Here is an 18,683-nt window from a genome sequence, read left to right as displayed (position 1 = left end):
GACGCAGCTGATCGCCCAACAAGGCTTAACTGAATTTAGTCGCCACAAGAACAACAGCCCACACATCAGATGTTGCATGTTCATGTATATTTACCTTGTCAGAGCTGCGAGCAATTTCTCTGCCTCTTCCTTGTTGATATGATCGTGGTGCTTGCAGTTTGGTAGAAAAACTGTTCCTGTGTTGTCACATCTGTCATTAAGGTACCCCAAAATCTATAAGACACAACACAATAATATTAAAACTAGCAGTGTGAAGTAAAATGGAAAGAAAATAACACCCTCACACGATATTTTAACAGTATCACCCTTTCTGAAGTTAAAAGGGGAGGCTCTTAGTGTCATTACACCCATTGGCGATCCCATCTTATGTACACTGGATGTAAATGAACAATGATAAGGAGATATAAAGAATCGAACATGGGCACACATTTACAAGTTCAAAACCACGACAACGAAGACTCAACCAATATCTCAACCTCTCACAAGACATAAATAAAACACTCTCAAAAAATAAACTGAAAGCTGACAAATAATCCACGTGAGAAATACATTGCCCAAAGTATATCAAAATGAAGATAATACTTGGAATAAATAGCTTTGACTGTAATACTTTACATATGCCTATCGTAGCAACTTACAGCTGTGAATCACAAGCAGATATTGTAGAATTTGAGGTTTTCACAGCAGCTAGTACGGAGATTCGTCTTCTGGGTTGTTGCGCCGCGTAGTATGGTAGGTATTTGTATTGATATTGTTTATATTGTCTAGAAAACATGAATTTTGTACAGTCACCACCAAAATATACACAACACATTTTTTAAAGTCACTATATACACATATTTAATAACCAATAAGAATTATGGCAATGAAAACAGTTTTTTTTTAAATTCACCTGAAGCATTTGAACTGTGGTGCTATAGAAGGATGTTGAAAATTAAGTGAACTGATAAAGTACAAAATGAGGATAGGTGAAGGAAGAATATGGAAAAATCTTACGAGAAGAAGAGATAGGACACATTCTGAGGCACCCAGGATTGGTTAATTTGGTAATGGAAGGAACAGTTGAAGGGAAGAATCGTAGGGGGAGACAAAGATTGGAATATGTGACGCAGATTTTTGAGGATGTGAGCTGCAAAAAATGTGTGGAAATGAAGAGATTGGCGCAAGATAGGCGAAAATGGAGGACCGCATCAAACCAGTCGGAACACTGACGACAAACAAACAAACAGTACACCTTAATGTTGAGTAAGGAGACTTATAGAATACTAATTGTTTATTATCAAATTCAATACTGATGACATATAGTTATATATAATAATGTTAAAAATAATTGCACTTTGCAGCAAGTTCAACAGTATAAAACTAATCTATATCATACAAGTACTTAACATATTAAAATGGACAATTAAAAACATTCATTAAATAACATCTCAACCAGCAGTCTTTCATAGTTAATTAATTGAGGAGAACGTTTTGTTGTACAAAGTTGTAACAAGTAATATACTCTCCATATAAGAATTAAAAACAACAAAAGCCAGCACAATTAATGTTAGTAAGGACAACACACTATGAAGTTTAAAAATATTACTGTCCAGGAATCTTACACAAAATGTTAAAAAAAATGGTCAGGAAGAACACGCAGTATTTCCAGTGTGTGAACAAAGTTACAAACCGCTGAGGACAAAATTTACAATACTTTAAATTAAATATATGCATTACTGCACTTCACATAAAATATTCCTATACCGACAAACATCATACCACCACAGAACACAACTAATTTCAAATGACATCTACTCAATTTCACAGACAGTATTTCCGTAGTCTTAGCAAGTTACCCTAAAGAGGAAGAAACAAATATACAATATATTAACAGGGAACTATTTGTACAAGACATTCACACCACAAATCACATAATTATCGGGAGCTGTCATCTACGAGTCGTTAAATGGCACGTTACTGCTGTGCCTCTTTGATTCATTGGGGTTTTCGGTGTGCCCCAGGAAGTTTGCACAGTCTTGATGAAGACCCCTGAGCTGCAACATTTTTCCGCAGAGGTTTCACGAGTGTTACTCGTGCCTGTGACATCTTCTTCGTGCTACGTGGCAGTAAAATCTTTGAAGGTATTTTAGACAGGGTTCTAGCAGGGGTGTTACGCTCACGGAGGCAGTGACCTGCGACCACGGAGCTTCTGCATGTCTCTTGTTGCTTTAACACTTCCAGATGTTCCTATAACAAGTATCATTCAATTTAATACATCTACACCTACAATATGAGCATACTAGCAAAAGGCGGCAAGGACATTATGTAAGCAAACTTAGTATTAGTAGCATCAATATTCACAGTACACCAAACTCCTACTTAATAATGTAATAACATGCCTCATTATAATTATTTTTCTTGCAAAGAACCTGATGTTTGTACTTCTAACAAGATCTAGGTTGTCAAGATGGGGAAAGGGATGAAACTGCTCAGTATTATCATCATTGGGCTCTGCTGTTAGAAATACAGAAACATTAGGATCTATTACCAAAAAAATAATGTTTCAGGGGGATCTGTGACATAAAACAATTTTATACTAATTGACATACATTTTAAAACAATCACCAATATTTGTAGGGAAATGCTCGTCAGCCTTTATCACATGGGATTTAAACCTTCATTCTACACAGCTGCCAACCAGACCTTAATCCAAAGTTAAACTGTTTATAAGTATGCTACTGCAATACACAGACAGTTGGACCGTGCGTAGGATGTGAAGCACAGCCAATAGAGGTTAAGTATTACACACATTGTAAGAACTGAACAAAGTAGAGACACTTATTTATATCATCATATAATTATCACTAACATGACACAGCAAACACAGGTTGAAATCGCAGTTAACAACAAGAATAAAGACAGACGCTACGTTCCTCATAAAACATCGGTAATCACCTTCAAGATTACAAGGAGTCAAAAAAAGACCATGATATGAACTCTCCACACCGTATAAATTTTATGTAAAAATTGCATACAGTGAGAATTTTTAAAAACTGTCTATGGACCTCCAATTATTTAAAGAAACTAGTTCTGTTCATTTCACCCCATATAGCATATTCACCCACAATTACAGATAAACTGCTACACCTACAGTGAAACCTCGATGCATCGTTTTCGGTGGGGGTGGGAAATAAAAACGATGAATACGGGAAAACGATAGATGCAGGAAAGCATTAAAAAAATTTAAAAAACTGAACGTTTCTCTTTCAAAGTTACTTCTTTTTACCAAAAAGGTCTTTGATGGACAACTGGTTTGTCGAAACTTCACGTTTTAGGCCAAACAGAGCCCTTTCCACGTTCAAAATGTTTTCCTCGTCACGTTCACTAATATTACGCGCATAAAAGAACGACTTCACTTTTGCCAATGCTTCGGCAAAACTCGGCACAGCTTTGGGCTCGCATTCGTCGTCTTCCTCTTCCTCTTCCTCACCACTCCCACCCCCTTCGCGGACAATAACAGGAAGAATGGAAATACTGTTACTGCCGAACTCAACGAAACGTAGCTGTAGAAGACCCTGAACCGCTGGAAACGAGATGAACCAGAAGAATGAAAAGTGCCGCCCGCCTTTCCTTTGTACTTGTAATAAAAGCATTTGTGAAGAAATTCACACTGCACATGCCATCTGGCGTCGCTGGAACAAAATATGAGTGCACCCTAATTAAATTCATAAAATATCTGACAATGGGCACCGCCATTCACTCCAACTATCACCCCTCATTCCAAAAGAATGGTTGGGCGACATAACAGGTTACCGCTACTGTGTATTCCAAAAACATTGTGCGTCTTTCGGTATTAAATTATCTCTAAACCCAGCATTTTAATTTCTCAGAAACGATCATTGCGGGAAAATTGTGGGCCGGGACTAAAATTTTTGAACGATCGATGCGATAAAACGATAGTTCGAGGAACAATAGAAGCAGGAAAGCGTAACATTATTTTATATGGGGTGTATCCGGGACCGAACAAAACGGACGATGCATCCGGGAACGATGGATAGACGTTTCACTGTACAACCATTATTTCTATCTGCCACCAGTAAACAGGAATAGTATCTGAAATTATAAACTAACCACATGCAAGAGCATCAGAAGTACAAGCAGTGGCACCATCAGAAGTTGGCAGTAGATTATTCTGAAAGCAGAAACACTGTTGCCAACAGGTCAGACAGAACAGGCAGGTTTATACATTCTGTGCCAAGCGAATAAAGACACTGATTTCCCAAATAATCATTTACCACAAACCTGGAAGTCTGTATACGTCGTCATATTCGAAGCTTCTGTATCATTATTTGTTCCTACTCGAGCAAAAATAATCCTAGGAACCTAAAAAATAAACAGTAACACAGTACAATGTGTGCCAAATTATTCAGTTTTAAAAAATATTCTGATCTGAATGTCACAAAAGTATAAGTACTTCATTACATGAATGCAGAAAACACATTTACATTTTGAGGTTTTAAGGATATCAAAGACAGAACACATGTCTCAAGACTAGAAGAAATCTTTGTAGTGTTTGAATCTGTTTATTACACATTTATTTTTTGTATTATTCACAGTGATTGCAAGATATCTGGTGATTAGAATACCTGCTTCAAGAAAATATCACACATTTTGTATCACCAGAATTGTGCTAGAACTCAACCTCAAACAATTTTTTATTTTAATAATCTGTATGAGGTGGATTGTTCTCAGCTGCAAATGTTCCGAAAATATACGACATGCAATTTTTAAGTCTGATATATTTAGTAACGTCTTGCGTTATGTCGAACGGTTATCAGCAGGCGCTTCCATTATCCAGATGGCAGCACTCTCTGAGAAACTCAAAAAGTTTGTCATCATCTGTCTCACAGATGATGTACTGGATGCAAATCAACAAAAAAATTTAAATAAACCCTGCTCTTCATGAAGTGTAACAACAAAGTTGGCCTACATCTGCCTTGACAGCATCACACAAACCCACCACATCAAAAAAGCAGTACATAAGATTATTCACAAGTTCCTGCATTTACACACATATAACCTTAAGCAGCTTTGATTCTAGACTGCATCGACAGAGATGAGTTACGCCTACGTGTGCAAAGTGCTTGTTTCAGATGAGTCAACTTTCCACATTAGCAATCAAATTAATAAGTCCACGGTTAGCATCTGGTGTTCACAGCATCTACATGTGATCCAGGAAATGAAAAGGTACTGTCCCTAGAAAACAGTAGTAAAGGTGATGACCAGAAATAAAACAAGCATTGGGGGAGGGGGGGGGGGTGGAAAAAATAAATTAACATACCACAGTTTGCTGAATAGGACGAGCGATGGTCCCTAAGGTAGCAGTCCTTTCAATTCTGGCCACCTTCCGTAATTTATGTGAACCGAGAGGAGGAGTTCCTGGTGCATTCTTACGTTTAGGAGCTCTTAATTGAGATCCCATTTTTGGATTCAATATCAAACAGCATCTCTTGCAAATTTCTGCAAAATAAAATAAAGAAATGACAGACATTATTTTTATATGTAATCAACTTCATGGCACAGGGTCATTTTCATGCAACTCACTGTTATTCATCCCACCAAAGATCAGGGTCATCATAAAACCTTACCACTGGGCCCTATCTTGAGCCACGTGACTTTTCATTTCTAACCGTACTTTCAAATCAACAATCAGAATCACTCCCATGATTAAAACATCTACTCTAAGCTGACGCATATTCTTGGGCATCAACGATGAGTTCAGCCGTCAATCGGCTGTTCTTGATCGTCGAAACCGCCGCATCGTCTGCCGGACGCAGCTGAACCAGCCCATCGCAGCAGTTTCATAATCTCAATAGATTAAAACAATCAGTAAATCTAGATGTCAGTCAGTTACTCACCTTTGCGTTCTTTCTTTCTTCTTTATGCTCTTTGTGCAATGCCCACCGACTATTAATTACATCTGAGACTGGTTGGCCATGTATCTTGAAAGGTTTCTTGTGTTGTTCCTCGTAAAGGCTGACATACTTCATAAGCTCCTTTTCAACCTTCGGCAAATCCTAACGAGAGGGAAGACGACCAAAATTCAGCAACATATCAACTTAATTCTCTGACGGAACCCCAAACCTTGCCACTGATAAATGATCATTTGTAGATCATGAAAAAAGACAAGTGCTCCACCTTCCTCGACCAACAGTGTGACGGATTCTAAGGAAGTGTTTGCAAGCGAAGCGAACTGAGGAAAAGTTTAACATCTCAGAAATGCACTGGCAGATGTGTACGTACAGATTCAAACCCCCAGGTCTATGAACTTCAAGCCACCATTTTTTTTAAATCAACATTTATACTTCAAAATTATTGGCCTCACTCAGAACTGATGTTAGAAATTACAAAATGTATTTATTTATTTAAGAGGCACTTTATCAGATTACCTTTTTGATTGCCTTCCTTTCTTTCTCTTCGACTAGCAGCAGGCCTCCACGGTTATGGAATAGCCGGTTTGGGTCATTTTCTCTATTTTCTAAATCTAACATTTTGTCCCAAAGGTTCTGCCGCTGGTAAGCCAATTCAAAAATCTCACTGAAAGAAAAAGCAGTAAGTTTTATAAATTAAAAAAATAAAAGCCTACTGCAAAAGTGACAATTTTAAATGTTCGTACTGATATTCTCCTATACTTCATGCAAGGAATTCGGTACCTATTGGAATTGCTAACACCTTGAATTCCAAACTGCATAAAAAGTCATACATTACAACTATTTGCTCACTCCAAAAATTTGATGATCACGAATCACTTACTTATTTTGCTCATAGTGAGCCTGAAGCTTCTGGATTTCAAGTTCATGTAGTTCCAAGAGATCTTCAGTGAAACACTCGGAAGAATATGGTTGAAACTGCGCGCGCTCTTCTTCGCTAATCAAACACTTATCAAACCAGTGTTTGAGCTCTTCTCGAATCTTCTCGACGAAGCGTTTGATGTTCTGGCGTTTCAGTACTTCGCATCTCTGTACTTCATCCTTAAACTGTAATTATGAAAATATTAAAACTGTATGAAGAGTTGGACACTTCTTACTTCATACAAACACAAGAACAATCAATATATACAATAAGATACAGTTAATGACTGTTTTGTTTGTGCTCCCGGAGGCACCTAACAGTTTTTCATAATGATGCTAGATCTCAAAACATTCTAGTTTACAGGAGCTGCTACCATTATGCAGCTTCTAGAAGTGCTTCTAATATGAGAGGTAAGAATGATAAAATAACAGGGATGGAGAAGAAACACAGAGGAAAGGACGTACAGACATGTAATGAATAAATGGAAGACGAAAGGGGAAGATATTGTAACCGATCTCCCTTTTAATTTGTTCTTGGTTATTTTGTTGGGCGCCAGTGGACCTCTTGTGTCCACGAGAGATGGTTGCTCAGGGTAGCTCCAGCCGATAAAACACGCCGTCTGTACACTCAGGTTAGTGTAACGGCCGGACTCACGGTGATGCAGCGGACGCTCGGACTTATGACACAGTTGTAGGTTTTAACAAGCCCAGCTTTATTGTTATAAATTGGAATTAAACTGTACACAAATGTTCACACTGTCTATATAACTTACTAAATCACCCAAGTACACTTCTTCACCCCGCCTTTGCCGATGTATGCAGTCCCATATATTTTATCAAATTTGTTATAAATTTTGGTAGTTATAGAATTTGGTACAATATCCAATATAAAGGCCGAATTGTGGCTGAGCAGTTTGCCACCGAATTACTCTACGTCCAAAAGGGAAGAGCCTAGAAGCATCTGCACACACGACTAAAAACCCTCAGCTCTCCAAAACCAGGGGTACCTGCAGCACATCCTTGCTTTTGATTGGATCCCCTAATTTTGGGACCCAAGCCTAAATTTTGTAACAAAGGGGTCTCAAAGGCCATCAGTCAACCTGGTTATTACAGGTAGTGCCATTAGACATTGCCCTACCTTAAGATTTAACAATAGGGCTTAGCTCTTAAGGGAAATGCTATACATTAAGGTAGCTTCTTTTGTCCTCACCCAGATGTGCTACAGGGGCATGTATAGAACATCATTTTATTTTCTTAAAGAACAGAAGTTATACATACAGCTTCCAAAGTAGCAGAAGAGTGGTCTCGATGAGTAGAGAAGAAGTCTTCTCTGTGCCTGAATTCTTCAGGGAGACGGACCCAAAGTTGCGTGATTTTTTCACGCAACTCAGCGACTTCAGCTTCTTTATCTTCCAGTTGTTGTTTTAACCTCTGGTGTAATTGCTGCAACACGGATATAAAATCTTTGCTACGTGTAGCTAACCTTCATGCCACAGCCTGAGGACCAATGCAATGTGAGCGTGGCAGAATATAGAGAGGCACTCTATCAGGGTTTGATGATACACACAAGAGTCCTGCTTATTGGGGAATGAAAGCAACTGGAGGAGTTCATTTTCATAAGATGGTGGAAATGACATTTGAGGAGGATGGTTATGATCACTGCTGTCATCACGAAAAATTCCACTGTCTCTTCATCGCCTGAAACTGGGAATTTTAGGTCACGTCTGTGTTCTTTAACACATGCTCTCAGCTTATATACAGAATCTCCCTGGAGGTAAAAAGATTTTTAGACAGGAAATAACACAAAAATGAGTGAAGTGTTTCCTTAAGAGGGAGCTGCAACCCCCCACCCCCACCCCCAAGGCGGGCATTGAAACTTTTTCCATGGGAACTAAAAAAACACAGTCTTCCTTGAAAACAGAGTAGGCCTAGATGGACAAACACAATAAAGTCTCTTATGCACAAAAACACACAATGAAGAATTACAAATTTTATACAACACTGGAAAGATGTCGAAGTAATGAGATTGGATAGATTGCCCACAGCAGAGAAAAGGATAAGACCAACCAGCAGAAGGAAAATATTTAGGAAGGTCTAAAAACACATCTTGTATTGGCCTAATACTGGGTTAAAGAATATTTCTGCAGGTTTGAAAATTATTTAAAAAATTCTAATTCCCAAATCAAGAACTGCTTAAATTAACAAGTAGACAGTAAAGCTACGTACGTTCAGTGCAGCCATATTCTCCCTAGTTGGTCTGAAGGCTGCATCATTTCCACATACAAGTATCTCGAATTCCAGTGTTGGAACAATTGCGAGCTCGGTCATAATGGCAATGATAGCCGACTTGGATTCCTGATACAACTGCATCAACCGTTGCTGAAATTAAATAGAATACGACTTCTACAGTGATAAATTCGTAGCATTCAACACACACTACGAGACAAAAATAAGAAACAGTAAAACCCACACAAAACTTGATAAACTAGATTGGCAGCCACTGATGACATATTTATGTGAAATACGCTCACCTTTTCATTATCTTTTTCCTTGACGTAATTTTCAAAATCATCGAGTTGTCGTTCAGTGGGAAACTGATCTGTGAAGCCGGTCTGTGGCTCAATTCCCAGATCATCACAAAGCACTTTTTCCTGTATGAAAGAATTAGAGAAATTAACTTCAAAATTCCAATTCAAGGCATCTATTGACAAATCTGACAACTTGGAAGACACATCCACAACCTTGTTTAAATCATATGGCATGTTGACAGCTGTGATGAAGTAATAATAAATAATCCTATTCCCTTTATTGTGCAACAATACATACCTTCCTCTGCAGATCTGCTAATCTGCAAGCAAGCGACTCTTTCATTTTGCGATATTTGCCTAACTGGTGTCGCAGTGTCCTTTCAGCACTGCACAATGGCAGATTTTCTAACCCAGTTACAGACATCTCCATATTCATTTCCTAAATATGGACAAATCATTAATTGACAGACTTGCCAAAGCAAAAAGAACAGATGCAGCATGCTGGTCCTCTGTGTGACGATGCTAAAGACTATCGTTATTACTGTGTTGAGAAGGAATTATTACAAATGTCTGCATTAAATCTGTATTACATAACCTCAAAATCTTGCACCACTGCCATGTTTATAATTTTTAACATACAGATAATAGTTCATATGGAATTTTTGAATATGTTCATGATCTATCATCATACCAAATTATTCACTAAGTTATTACCATAAAACCAAATAGTGATTTCAGGGAGACACCATTTTCCTTTGAAAAAGTGGAATTTTTTAAGCTGTTATGATTCACCATTTGAGGGCCCTGTATTAAGCATTCTGACAATATTCACACACAACATGGTGACCTCATAAGCCTACTTTCTTGCCTACTTCCATTTTTAACCATTTATAAAACAGCCAATATTAAAATAATTTCTCTTTCTCTATAGCAGAACAATATTCCAGCAAACGTACAATTTGTATTGCAGCCCAGAAAATATAAATTTTGTTTTGCCCTTCTTATTGTTAAATGGATTCTGCACTATAACAGACAAAAATTTATTTAAATTGTTATTAATATTACCTCGCACAATTCTGATATCTGTTCCATATGCTGTTCAATCTTTATCATAAATAAGTTCTTGATTTCTTGCTCCTCTTTTAACATTTCCTCAAACAAGTCCTGAAAAGGCCACAAACAGGAAATAAAAATCATATATGGGCAGAAATTTCAGTGAAACACTGTTGAAAATCCCAAATATATAAAACATTTTTTAAAACTGGAAAGTGCAATAAACAAAACAAAAAAACTACACTGATTTCTTAACATATCCTACACTTTTAGCACTTACTTAGCAATTATCACAGTGAAGTGATATTAAAGATGTTCTGTCTGTAAGTTTGAAGTTGTATCTACTTGGTACTTGACACTTCAGAGTTTTATGTAAACTTACCAGTTTACATAAAACTCTGCTAGTAACTGTTTGATATGGATCAAAATTTACCCCTACTCATACCCCATATTAACTTAGGTTTTGTTTTGCCCCAAAAATATACCATCTTAACTTTACCTATAGCAGTTATAATTTTGCGTGTATGAATTATCCCAATTTATTGCATGCCATTTTTCTATTTTTTCTTTCCCATTTCTAAATAGAAACAGTGACCAATAGTTCACAGACAGGAACTAACTCTGGTGGATTTCTTTTATACTTCCTTGGCTTCAATGATCACAGTGCTAATATATTATGCCTGTATTTGGACGGTTATTGCAAACAGCTGTGAACACATGCATCATGCTTACTATCCTGTTATTATGGCACACAAAACTGACAGACAGTGAAATAGAAGACATTTCTGTTGATGAGTCCCAAAGTAATACTTCTATGCCACAAACAGAACTAAAGTCTTAGATTCAGACACTTCTGTCGATACACAAGCTCTATAACGAGGAGGAAGTGAAAATTTTTACAACTATAACATCCATTAAAATATCCTAGCAAGGTCTCAGATAACTTGGGATAGTAATAAACAACTGTTCACATACAGAAAATTTCCTTGTAAAAAAGAGAGAGCGAGAGACAACAACCACAACCCTACATTAATTTATGTATTTTAAAATATCACAAAACTAAACCAAAACAATGTGTCCCTTTTTGGCATCACATTCAGAAAAAATAAATGGAAGAAACAATGTTTAAGCCCTGTGAAAGAAGTTCCTCAAATCACTTATAAATGTATTCACACAAATTTCATATGTCACACATCTGTTTTAGTATGTCACTGATTACATTGCAATTCTTTCATGTGCACGTAAATCACTTAGATTCTGAGACTTCATTCCTGCACCAATTCTCACAACTAACAATCACATGAATTAACATTCTCTTCATTAGTTGATTATGTTTAAAAATTCAGTAACCATTGTAATATTTTCTTGCCCCCTCTGTGCATCACAAACAGCAGCACAAAAATAAATAATTCTGATAACTAATAACCATAAAAGATAATTTAAAACTTCATCTTAAAATTGTACTCACATGCACATGTTGCTTCACAGCCTCACATCTCTGCCGTATATTTAAATCGTCATACCCACAATATTTCCAAATCGATGCAAATTTGTCCATATATGTTGTTACAGTATTATTAACTGCTGTGCTTACATCGTTACAGTAGCTGAATGGGAAGAAACCATTCATTTATATTTCTTGGATAAGAAAATGCTTTTCCATGAATTTTTATTTATCACACTGAACAATATTTCAAATAGCCTCAAATCCCAACCTGCTACCTATATTTTACATACAAGTTATGAGGAAGTTAGTAAAGTTTGGTTTAAACTTCAAGTGAAGTGTAGATTTTTGCAGAATTGGGTAATCAGCCTCAATAATATGGGCTACCACAAGCCCGGTGTCACTAGCATTTGCTGTAATCTAAAGAAATGAGGCACTTAATGAACTTCTCATCAGCAGACTGGTTATAACAAGCAAGACACTCCAAAACCAACCATTTTTCTTCATACACACCATGCTTTATTCATAATAACAAACAGGACATACACTTACTTTATCATTGCATAATTTATACTAGTCCCATAGTATACTGTTAGCATCTGCTTTGAGTTTCCAAAACTGCCGAATATGACAGATCACTAGCATGCCTTTGGTATCAGAGTTTACACGAAACATTGTTCTTTGCTGGTACTACCTTTTCAGGCATCTTCTACACAAAGCGAAAAATGAAGGATCCAGCAAAGTGACATGCCTACCAGTCATTTATTTCTACACACTACACACAATGCAATTTAAACCTTGTCTATATTTGCAAGTGTCAATACATATTACAGAACGGTTTATCGATAGTTCACAAAAGTACTGAAATAAGAACATCAACTTACCTAGAAGGAATAAAACTGTCCATATTTATGATTTAAATGTAAAAACAACACATACGAAATAAAATCTTCAAATGACTCTAATACCCCTTGTACGTTATATAAATACCTTGAGAGGCAAGAATTTGATTGGTTGAAGAAACAGACTTTCATTGGCAGAATTTAAACTGTACCTGACGTCATCAACCACAGATTACAGAACATTGCATTCTTCAACGACGATAACTTAAAAGTTTCGAATAATCTGTGGTTTCAAACGCCAGCAAGGTGCGTTTATGTATTACTCTTTATGTATGAAAAGTTTCTATACGATAATCAAAAAGAGAAGAAAGCATACAAAAGCAAGCACACTGAGAACTCTCTAACCTAAATTTTATATTGTTTTACAAATTTATTTGACTTTAATGGAATATTCTACATCGTAAAAATATTTGTCTAAGGTAACTAATAAGTTCAAATACGTGGTTCTAGGCCATATATGCCCTTCCCTGAAACAGGACTCAAAGTACCTGATGCCCAGTTCTCCAAGAACAATATCACGTTTTGATGGGACCTGAAGATTCATTGCCATAATGTTTATTAATTCCCGCGACATGATTCTAACCTGAGCCAGCGAATAGAAGCCACATTATTAAATCCTACATCAGTGTCTCAACCCAAGGTGCATATAACCCCAAGGCATGTGCATGAGATTCATTTCATATACTGGTTAGAGCTAAAACGAGGACAGATTTTAGTCTCTACACATTTTCTTCCCAAGTGCTTTAAAAGTCCTAAGGAACATGCAACCCTACGCAGCTACTTACAATCATTGGGTGTGGGGATAAGTGGATTTTCCTGGCTCAAGATAAGGGTCTAGCAGTGTGCATAGGTGGGTAGTGAACTCCAGCTCTTGTGAACACGGTAATGAACCTTCGAGTTCTACACGAGTCTGAAAACTTTCTGCCCAATTCATGGCGGAATTGTGTTGTGCGTACATAGATTACATAGCCTGAAAATTCGATGAACTCAAAATGCATTTCTACCAACATAACAATGAAGTAATCCGTGAACAGTCTTTAAATTAGACGAACTTTGGGTAATCATAATTTCAAATAAGCGAGGCGATTTTAGTACGAAAATGAAATGGTTGGTTGTTACTTTCAGAACTATTCTATTGTTCTAATAAACAATGAAAAAGTAAAGGATCCAGGATCAGTGGCTAATGCCTTCAATAAGTTTTTTCTAGCTATTACTGAAAGCTTAAATTTATATCAAACAGGGACAGAAGATACTGTTTCATTTTTAAAAGCTGTATTTCCTGTAAAAATTACTAGTATTAATATTATTCCAACCACTGAAACAGAGATGAAAAGTGTAATAAATTCCCTCAAATCAAAAAACTCATCAGGTTATGACGAAGTAACAAGTAAAATTTTGAAAGCTTGTTCAGCTTTAATTAGTTGTCCATTAACCCACATTTGTAATCATTCACTAGAAACAGGCATTTTCCTGGGCCGCCTTAAAATATCTATTTACAAGTTACAGAAATCCAGTAGTGGATATAGAACACGTCACAAACTCAAGTATAAAAGCATGAAATACATACATTAAAGAATTACATCTAAACAAGCAGTGTACTAAATACAAAACAATATAACTAGTATTTTTTATTGTAATAGTTATCCAATTAGGTACTCATCCACAGTATAAAATGAGTGAGTCATTAAAAAATGCCTTAATGCAACCTTGAACTTTTTAAGATTATTTGAGATATTCTTAATCTCTATGGGTAATTTATTAAATATCTTTATACCCGCATAATGAACTCCTTTCTGATAAATTGTTAGATTAGCTTGAGGTAGATACAAATTTTGTCTCTGTCTAGTATCAATAGTATGAGAGTCAATGTTTGATGGAAAAAGAGTTTTGTTTTGTAATACAAACAATGATAAAGAAAATATATATTGTGATGCCAACGGCAAAATATCTGATTCTTTGAATATATTTCTACACGAGACTCTATTGCCACATCCCATCATTGTTCTAATTGCCTTTTTCTGAAGGAGAAAAATAGTGTAACTACGAGATGAATTTCCCTAGAAAATGATGCCATAGCTCATTAACGAATGGAAAAAAGCATAATAAATTGTCTTTAGTACTGAAGTAGACAAATGGGTACCGGGGTCCTTTCCCGGGGGTAAAGCCGGCCGGGGCGTGATGCTGACCACTCACCCCCATCTAGTGCCGAGGTCAAGGAAGAGTGGAGCTATACCTCCACTCACCCCAAACGCCTACATGGCGTATAGTGGGACAGCTTTACTTTTTTACTGAAGTAGACATATATGGTTTCATATTTCTAATTACATAGTAAGCCTTGCTCAATTTCTTAATGAGTAGATCAATATGATTCTTCCAAGTTAATGCATCATCAATCATAATTCCCAAGAATTTAGTACAGAAAATATGATTAATGAGTTTATTATTATAACTTATTGTAAGAGTATCTAACATTTTTCTCTTAATTTTAAAATGAATATAATGTGTCTTATTAAAATTTAATGGTAATCTGTTCATTCTAAACCATCTATTTATATTTTCAAATGTTACATGAATGTCAATTGAATAAAAATGTTCTTGGATATTATCCATCCTCTAGTAAATATAAAACGTAAAACGTTCCATCTTCAGGTTCCTACACAGTTGGACCCACTAGATAGAGCTAATCCCTATCTCCAGACAAAGTAAAAAAGTGAAAGTCCCGGAATAAAAAGGCATTAACACACCATCCATCCGTGGGACGTAAAAGAATTGAAGTAGAAATCAAAATTCATTGAACACGATAAAGCCAAAAAACAAAAACTCACAAAAGGTGGGAAAAAATACACATGAATATTAATACGAAACTCGATGCCCAACTTGGATTTCTTCGGAGATTACAGGTATCCAAATAGGAGATAAATCCAAACTAGGCTGGCTGATAGGATTGGCGAGTAGTGCCATGTGTGCCGCCTCCTTGTATTTTCTGTAGATGGTATTGGGTTCTGTTAATAACACTCTGGCTCCATCCCAACAAACATGATGATCTTCTTCGTACGCATGTTATTCAATTGACTCTTCACCATCGTCAAGAAGTTTTAGATTTGATTTACATGAATGTGTTTGTTAAAGTCATTTATATTAGAATGAGAAAAAATATAGGTGTAGCAAGTTTAGTTATTATACTGGGTAAATCGTTTATGTATAAAAGAAACAACAAAGGTCCCAATATAGACCCTTGTGGAACTTCATGTCTAACTTTATGCCAATCCGAGGCTGTATTGCTATTGTCATTAGTAAGTAATACTGTTCTAATGTATCTGTTATTTAAGTAAGATTCATAGAGTGCGTGATCTTTCCCATTGATACCATAAAATTTAAGTTTAAATAATAAAATGTCATGATCAACACAATCAAAAGCTTTTTCTAAATCACAGAAAATGCCTCCCACTATTTGTTTGTTATTCATGGCATTTAAAATCTCTGTAGTCAATTTATAAATTGCATTATCTGTTTTTAATCCTTTCCTAAATCCATATTGTTCAGTACTTAAAATATTGTATTTATTGAGATGATCCAAAATTCTGGAGTACATTATAGTTTCAAATATTTTTGAAAAAGATGTTAAAAGTGATATAGGTCTATAATTAGACACATCATATATATCACCATTCTTATATAATGGTTTTATTAATGCATATTTTAATCTATCCGGAAATACTCCTCTCCTTAACATTTTATTGCATATATAATTGGTAGGTGAACTTATAAATGACGAGCTTATTTTTGAAATCATAGGTGGTATCTCATCATATCCATGCAATTTTTTTAATTTAAGGGACTTTATTATTTTTTTATTTCTTTGTTCGTACAGCATTTGGAGTTCATATTCGGGTATGGATTAGAAAAGGCTTGGTTCATGAAATGAATATAATTTTCATCATCATTAATATCATTTGCAGTTATGGGATTATTAATATCTTCTCTTTTTTTTCTCTCTACAATGTTAACAAAATAATTATTAAATTCTTCAGCAATAGTTTGTTGATTATTGAACTTCTTACTATCAATTTTTAGTGTTTTTATTTCAACTCTATTTGTATTTCTACATGCTTCTTTATTTATAATACCCCAAGTAGTTTTAATTTTATTATCAGAATTTAGAATGCATTTATCATACTCCATTCTTTTTGCCTTTTTTATAACTGTAGTCAGTATTTTAGAGTAGTTTCTGTAATAAGTCTCATAGCTTTTCTGATAATGATTCATATGCAAAGGAATCTTTACTCACAGACAGCTCGAACACTCTAATATTTTAACAAACATCCTGCAAAAGAGCTATACCACAAGAAATACAACAACCAAGTTACAAAGGGCATTGTAATGATAAACAGTGCCACATATTCTTGGACAGACTTAACTCTATCACATGACAAGCACATCTAATACATCATATTGCTAGTGTACTTACACAATGCACGTCAAATTGAGAAAGATACATCTGTAGCAGACAGGAGTGCACTTCATGATCTCAGCCAATTTTCTGTTGCGATATGAAGTGAGCCTGCCAAGTGTACTGAACATAATCCACTGATTTCCTGGCAAGCAGTAGGCTGGTCAGATGACAGACAGCTTTCTCCTCAGTAGAATCCCAAGGATCAATTAAGCTTCTTCTCTCAGCTATTCCCAGAAAGACAAAATGCATTCATTTTTAACTATCAAGTTTCCCCACCCAAACAGCATTCATATGACGCAGTTGATTGAATATATCCTTTTCTTCTGGGGCACACCACACATGCAGCATTGCTAAACAAGCATAATTCACGTTCCAAGGCGAACATATTGAAATTCTTCAAGTAACTGTACAAGGCACCAAACCCGCAAATAATAAACACTTCTCAGTATATAAATGTCACTTATCAATGCCTCGTGGCGTTCATTTAATCATTCCTCGACAATCATAGACACATAAACTCAATCGACAAACGAGAACACCCCATAATTTCCAGTCTCTTATTCCGTAACCTAATAACAGCTACGAAGATAACTGTTCGCACACAGAAACTTACAGCAATGATTCTTGAATTATGGCATTTCAAGAGACTGAATATTTGCCATTATGAACTCAAATAAATTTAACACGCAAACATGTTCCACGGCAAAACTAACAACTCGCCATACATAAACTAAATACGTCAGTCATACCACACCTCCAAGACTAGATTCACGCAACAAATCTTACCAACTTCAGACTTCCTTTCACTCTCTGCGAACTTGGCCACAACGAAATCTAGTAGCGAACCAACAAACTACGTATCGCTTCGACATAACTGATCGAACCAGAATCAAAATATACCACACGCCTCGTAGCCGAAGAGTTAACGTACGAGAGACTGCGGAGGACGACGTCGGCAGTTCGAGAACCAGCGGATTGTTACAGTAGTATTGAGTTGTAGAAATAAAAGATTGGCATAAACGGGTTTGGTATTCTATGCTTTACCTAACTGATTTCTGCCCTCTAAAAAAAATTACAGATGGTTTAACTGGTAGGGGATATGGGAGCCTAAGATGAGAGAAAGAGGGGGGTTAATGCAAAAATATATTTATGAGGGAGCAGCAAAGTTGGTCCAAACAGACATCATATCAATCAACAATCTTTAACCAAAACCACTTGTTCAAAGCACTGGAGTCGAAAAAGAAAGAATCCAGCCATTTACACAAGTTTTAAAACACAAAAGTCTGATTCAGTAACTTTAAATACTGAACTGATGTGAGGCAGATTTATTTTTTTATGTATTTCACTGCAATGCTTTTACAACACTGTATTTAATTTGTAACCGTGATGTGCATACACCTCGATAAGTACTTGTGATGATTGTTGTGGTTCTTCAAAGTCTTTGAGTTCTTCATGGACAGCCAGAAGGAC

General features: G+C 36.1%; 1 protein-coding gene across 10 annotated transcripts; it reads right to left on the bottom strand.

The window, feature by feature from the left end:
- Positions 1 to 1,255: 1,255 nt before the first annotated feature.
- On the bottom strand, positions 1,256 to 17,955 carry LOC110838255 (protein regulator of cytokinesis 1-like). 10 transcript variants are annotated; one of them, XM_087341537.1, is made up of 14 exons: positions 17,827 to 17,953; positions 17,229 to 17,437; positions 11,883 to 12,021; positions 10,427 to 10,525; positions 9,660 to 9,800; positions 9,365 to 9,484; positions 9,060 to 9,212; positions 8,112 to 8,276; positions 6,796 to 7,019; positions 6,432 to 6,579; positions 5,901 to 6,059; positions 5,324 to 5,502; positions 4,285 to 4,365; positions 1,256 to 2,229 (listed from the first exon to the last, which is right to left on the bottom strand). In XM_087341537.1, the coding sequence occupies exons 2-12, from the start codon at positions 17,339 to 17,341 to the stop codon at positions 5,479 to 5,481; spliced, it is 1,485 nt and encodes a 494-aa protein (XP_087197663.1). In that variant the 5' UTR covers positions 17,342 to 17,437; positions 17,827 to 17,953; the 3' UTR covers positions 1,256 to 2,229; positions 4,285 to 4,365; positions 5,324 to 5,478. The 10 variants fall into 10 exon arrangements, with proteins under 10 accessions (XP_087197663.1, XP_087197666.1, XP_087197662.1 ...); XM_087341540.1 differs by lacking the exons at positions 17,229 to 17,437; positions 17,827 to 17,953 and adding exons at positions 12,411 to 12,567; positions 12,743 to 15,210; XM_087341536.1 differs by having other exon boundaries at positions 17,229 to 17,954.
- Between the last annotated feature and the right edge of the window lie 728 nt (positions 17,956 to 18,683).

The sequence above is a fragment of the Zootermopsis nevadensis genome, unplaced genomic scaffold, assembly GCF_977971745.1.
Source record: "Zootermopsis nevadensis isolate Lab colony 2312 unplaced genomic scaffold, Znev_1.0 Znev_ptg000082l, whole genome shotgun sequence".
NCBI lineage: Eukaryota > Metazoa > Arthropoda > Insecta > Blattodea > Termopsidae > Zootermopsis > Zootermopsis nevadensis.
This window is presented reverse-complemented; position numbering and strand designations above follow the sequence as displayed.

Excerpts from the sequence above, each read along its gene's own strand:
- LOC110838255 (XM_087341536.1), bottom strand. The coding sequence starts at position 17,341 with ATGTTCAGTACACTTGGCAGGCTCACTTCATATCGCAACAGAAAATTG. Across the intron at positions 9,801-10,426 it reads AGATATCAGAATTGTGCGAG|GAAATGAATATGGAGATGTC; the intron begins GTAATATTAATA and ends GTCCATATTTAG. Across the intron at positions 7,020-8,111 it reads CTTCTGCTACTTTGGAAGCT|TTTAAGGATGAAGTACAGAG; the intron begins GTATGTATAACT and ends TCATAATTACAG.